A 5,870-nucleotide genomic window follows, 5' to 3' on the forward strand; every position below is an offset into this window, starting at 1 on the left:
ACAGAACATACTCTGACTCTGCAACATGGTAATCTGCTGAAGACACAAATCTGCCAAGTTTCACAGTTTCACGGAATGACACGCCGCTTTATGGGGCAATTCTTGATCGCATGCAGAAGCCCATCTTGCTTTCTCAGTTCACATTCTTCCTCTCCAATCCCTGCTGACACCCGATCCCATCCTGACTCCTGTTGCCCATGGCACCTCTTCAACTGCCAGAGCAATCACCCCTGGGTAGCGGAGGGGGAAGGAAAACAGAATAAAAAGGTAAAATAAAATAAATGGAAGCTGTTGTGTGGTGCACTTCTGCAGTGAGGGCTTTCTAACCACTGCATCTCACCTTCCCGTGAGGGCAAAGGGTTTATTTCCAGGTGGACCAGTGAAAAACGGCAGACCTCAGAGCACGGCTTGTTTCCACCTCGCGTCTCCCTGTGCAGTATTTCTCCCCGCTCCACAGAGAATTCACTGTATGCCAAGGCGGGGAGGGGGGTGGGGAGGTGGGAAGAAGGTTTTTAAGCCAATATTTAAACCCAGGAAGTGACTCAGCTGCTCTGAGGGAGACAAAGGCAGGAGAGGACTTGACAGAGACACAGGGTGACTGGCAAAGGACTGAGCCCTCTCCTGCTCCCTAGGCTGGACCCTGCTGGGGCAGCCTGAGGTGCAGTGCCCTGAGGAAACAGCTCTGGAAATAAATTTCAAGATCCCCCTCTTAAAGCCACATTGTTACCAGAGGGTTCCCCTTGATGATAAAAAGGTTTCTTTTCCCCCCGCTGGAAAATAGTTGAATAGATTGTTCTATATCTGCGGTAATGGCATGTTACATCTTCGTGCCAGATCCACAATACCGTGCTTGTTCAGTGTGGGAAGCTGTTTAAAAATGACTTTCCTATTAGAGTATATAGCTTAGTCTCTAGATGGAAAAAGCCAGATCAAAGATATAGCATTTATAAAACTGCTGGTTAAAAAGATAAAAGTGAGATAACAGACATCAATTTTTCACTATAAATCTTCTGGTTTACTACAACATTAAAATTTCCAGTAAAAGCAGGGTTTTATATACCTGAACTCTAATGGCCTATTCTGAAAATATTTATGTCAGGAAAAGCATGGTATTTGCATGCCAAAGGCAATTTTAGTGCCAATATTTAGCATTCCCTTCCCATTTAACTCCTTCCCATCTACTCAGTGTGAGATGCTCTGCTTAATGCCTACCTCATGTGCCTCCCCACCCAGCCTTTTGGAGGAGGACACTCCAAGTGCACACTAAGGCTAAAAGTCAACACTTCTAATAAAATACCACTGCACAAAATACTTGCCTGATGGCTTTAGGATGGAGTCCCTGGCATGGCCTGAACCAGTGATTTTACCTCTATGCTTTGCATGCAAAACTACTCATTTCCAAGGGGCTAACTGCCTAACCAAAGTGAAAAATGGGGGCAGAAGGACAGGAAATTGGGCAACACAAAGCAACAGCTCAAAGAACTCTCCGTACTAAGATACTATTTCTGGATGTATGGGTAGTACTCCACTAGGTTTATTCTAAAACTAAAATTGGAGCACAATTCTGTGAGAGGCAAGTGTCTCGCCTTCAACATACGGACATTTTATTTAGTGCTAAGGGAGGGCATTTTTTCACCTACCCGGCCACACTCAGCAATCAGCAGGATTAACACAACAGAAAAGTAGCTGTTTTACCTATTTATTCTACTATAAAGTTCCTTAGGTATAATAACACAGGCTAACGGCCTTACACTGTGACATATGGAACTCTCAGAATATGGAAGTTTATACTACTTCAGTTTTTGCAAACTGTAATTTCCTAAATTTAAGAAAGCTTTAGCAACGTAGGCTGATTTTCAGAAAAGTTTTGCTTTCTTCCCAGCTTCATACTAGCATGTGTAGGCCCCAGCTTTTCAGGATAAGCCGTTAACATAAATGTAACTTATCAAAACACAGCAAAACCACACAGAAACACTAGAAGTCTCTACTTGCCTCATCTCTCTGGGCTTTTAGGTTTGGGGGTTTTTTGTTTGTCTGTTTTTATGGAATAAAATTAGATTTCAGCATCTGTCACCATCAAGAAAAAAAAGCTCATTTCTGGCTCCCACATGAAAACATTGTAACCAATGCACAGTTACTGAACCATGATGCCTTAATGATCATTACACAAATCAACTTTTTTTTTCTTTGAAATAACGAAATTAAGAATGTGCTTTTATAATTACTTGAATCAGGCTGTCAGGTTATAAATTTAATAAACCCCCAGTATGATTAAATTGTAAAAGTAACGTGTACCACACAACTCTGTGTATGTGTGGATTCTTTTCATTTTGACTTATTCAGGTGTGCCGATTAAATCTTAGTGAACAATGCTGTTAGTTTTGCCATTCTACCACAAAAAACCAACAACCTGGGAGCAGACAGAAAGCACTTGGAAATGTAAGGTTTTAAATACCGACATTAGTTTTTTCGCCAATTACAGTTCCAAAACTCCCCAAAGATATTATGTATTCAAGCAATTTGAATTTTATCTTCCTTAGCTCAGTATAACCACAGTAACTTTTAAAAGTATATATCTTGAATTTAACAGAATCTGAATTTATGCTACAGATAAAATATTGATCCTTAAAAACACAGAAACTTTAAAAATATACAGAATGCATACAGAAGGAATCTTCTAGCTCAGTCCCCAGTCTCATTCCAAAGACAGTCCCTTTTCTTCGGGAAAGCCAACAAGCCGCCAGCAAAGCATGCCATGAAACTACAAGTACGCAAATCACCACTCACCTAAGCCAGAGCTCACTCTCACTAACATCACTGCAATCTCTTCTTGCTCCCTCCAGCTCTCCCTTATCTTGCTCTGTGACTTCTGCCACACCGAGCCCCTGCAGCCAGCTGTTTTTTGGGCATCAGGTCTACATGTGGTCCTCTGTCAATCGGGTAACTTGCCAAATGCACTAACACAGCACAAGGGAAGATGCTTGCTTTTTACCTCGGTGCTAGCTAAGTAGAAACTTCTGTAGCGCACCATTTAATAATTCTTCTGTACAAAGTGCTCTTGTCAGCAGAACATTATCTGCAGTCTCCTGGCTCAGGCAAGTCCAGCCACCTTGCAGATGCTGGCTGCTTAGACACCCAATCTAATGGTGACCCAAATCAGTTCCTTGAAAAACAAAATTAATAAAAAGGCCCTCCAGCAAACAACTATCTTTGTCCACTGGAAGAGCTGTTTTAGGTCACATACTGTTTTATACCACAAGTCCAGACTACACTCAGGAGTTAATCAAGTTTTTATATCCAAAATATGATAAGAGCAGCAATGTTCAATTTTAGTGATATTAAAAACAAAACTATTAACCAATGCATCATTCTCTAATATGCATCCTCCAGACTTTTCACTGACTGGAAGTGATTAGGATTTCCAGTTTTAAGGAGGAAACCAATAATACCCCAGATTAAAAACCAAACCAAACCAAAAAAAGCCCAACAACCAACAACAAAACAACAATGGGTCTCTCTCAAGAGAGGTTCCATTAAATAATATGTTTGAACAAGCCTCTTTTTTGTGCAAGGAAAACTTCTTTGCCCCGAGAAATATTTCTCTGTACCACTGACAAGCTCCAATGCACCTTTTTTTTATGATACAGGTATCTCCTTAAATATCTTGGTTTGGCTACTTATTTTAAGTTTATTAATTGGCTGACTAGTAGGCAGCTGGTTAGAGAAGGCACAACACATCCAGTTCACCTAAGAGGTTACTTCTGTGAAGCAGTCTTCTGCTACAAATGGCATTTGGCTAACTACAGACCCAGACACTTGCTTCACATGTAAGTTAACATCACATTGCTTAAACTGGGGAGAAGAATAACCGCTGAGAATACAAGCATAATCTCCACAATAAAAGGGAAAAGAACTATGTGTTTGCTGTTGTTTGTTTTCTATACTTGGTAACAAAGTTTGTACAAGAATCTAAATTTTATACCAACAGTCTAAAAAAACCTGCACCGCATCTTCTGGAAGCTTTTACACTTCTCCTTGATTACCTGTCTGTTTTAAAGTCAGCATTGGAAGAGCTGTCCCGCCTAGCAATTTTAAGACTGTGCACTTAAATGAATATACTACCACACAAATCGGATCAGATCAAAATTATACGGACCAATAGACTGGTTTCATACCTTAGGTTTGCGGAGAACTGCAATGGAAAGGGGAAGGTGTAGAAAACGGACAGTTCTCTAACCCCAAGTCTTGACATGTAAATAAAGACATCTGAGGAGCACACAGGTTGGAAGCTGCTGTAACATTCTATCATAATTAGAAACATTTCAAGAGCCCTGTAATTTCCAATCAAAATTACAGTAATTTCCGATATACAAGCCATGATTCATGACAGAATTTTTACATTCCATGGGAGATTATAGTGGCCTGATGTATGACACACTGAGTACAGCACTAACATAAACAATTCAGTTTAATGTTTAAACAGCACTTGGTGTTTAGAATCCCACAATAAAAGAAACATATTATTGTAGAAATTATCACTTTGACAGTGATTGAAGGGTAGGCAGGCATGTGGCCTATAAAGCTGTAATTTTTACAGTCCACAGCTTGAGTTTAATCATTTTGATATAACATTTCCAAAATATCCCTTTAAATGCTCCTTACAGCATATAACTTAAGAGACAACAACCTTTCTGCACAATGAAGTGGAGAAAACTCCAAAATGTGAACAACACAGAAGTCAAAAGTTAAAAATTGTTAAAAAGAAAATCAGCACGAAAATGCTGATGGCCTAAGAAACTCTGATCTAACTGTTATCGGTTTTCCCTGGAAAATGCTGTATTTTCCTATGAAACAATTTCAGAAAAGTAAAAGAATAGTGATTAAGTGGACTTAACATTTAATCCAATGTGAAAATTCTACACTGCAAGTATTAGCGCCTATACCATTTCTTTCAGATGTTGGTTTAAACATGGTTCTATAGCCTTTCTCACTTTTCTGTATGTTTTTACTTACTTCTTGAGCACATTCTCACTTAAATCAGTGCTTTTGCATACTCCAGTGATCTATCTCAGAAGACATGTCACTTATGATAATCACACCCAACAAGTGCTTGCTGATTTCCCTCTCTTGCCACTAAACTTGACAGAAATGCTTCACTTGAAGAAAACAGAACAGGAAACCACACAACAAAGGCTTAAAACTGAATATGCAATATATGCACACATGCAGGTAAAGAAGCAGCCATTGTATTCCATAAAGATCATTCACGTTTTCTCAGATGTAACCTGTGTAGCTGCAATTTGCTGTGTTTTCTGTTTGTTTTTCTGATGTGGACACTGCTGCCCCACCTCCCATGCACAGCCTTACCCGTGGGTGTAAGTATTTCCACAAAAAAACAGAACCCCAGAGTTCAACAGCGCATGTAACTGCAAACCACCAAAGCCTAGAGATGAATTTGGTAGCACTACACAGAACTTGACCACAGCTTCTGTCACATCCATGCTAGCTAAGAACTGATGAACCTGTTGCTTTCTGAGCCACGCAAGACCCATAGGCATACAGCGAAGGCATCTTGCAGGTGGGGAACAGGGAGGGATGCATCTCAGAAAGCTGCTTCTCAACCTGCCTGGTCAAGGGTAACCAGAGGTTACCTTTGTGCTCAGCAAGGAGCCCCAAGTTATGGTAGCAGGCTGGTGGGCTAACCCATCCACTTGTAACTCACTCAGAAACAGATCAAAACTGGGGTGGGGGAAATAATCACGCAGACAGGGAGGCCATTGCGCCCCGGGAACAAGCTTTACCTGGCTTTTGGTTGCTGCAACCTTTGCAAACAGTGCTTGAGACACCTTAGCTCTCTTCATTTCCTGCTG

General features: G+C 40.6%; 1 protein-coding gene across 1 annotated transcript in view; it reads right to left on the minus strand.

The window, feature by feature from the left end:
• SATB1 (SATB homeobox 1) overlaps nt 1-5,870 on the minus strand; it is a 73,572-nt gene that overhangs the window by 21,072 nt on the left and 46,630 nt on the right. The window contains exon 10 of the mRNA XM_010017543.1: nt 5,802-5,870. Within this exon, the coding sequence (XP_010015845.1) occupies nt 5,802-5,870 (69 nt within the window). The remainder of the gene's footprint in view (nt 1-5,801) is intronic.

Source organism: Nestor notabilis, unplaced genomic scaffold, assembly GCF_000696875.1.
Source record: "Nestor notabilis isolate BGI_N333 unplaced genomic scaffold, ASM69687v1 scaffold267, whole genome shotgun sequence".
In the NCBI taxonomy this organism is placed as follows: domain Eukaryota; kingdom Metazoa; phylum Chordata; class Aves; order Psittaciformes; family Psittacidae; genus Nestor; species Nestor notabilis.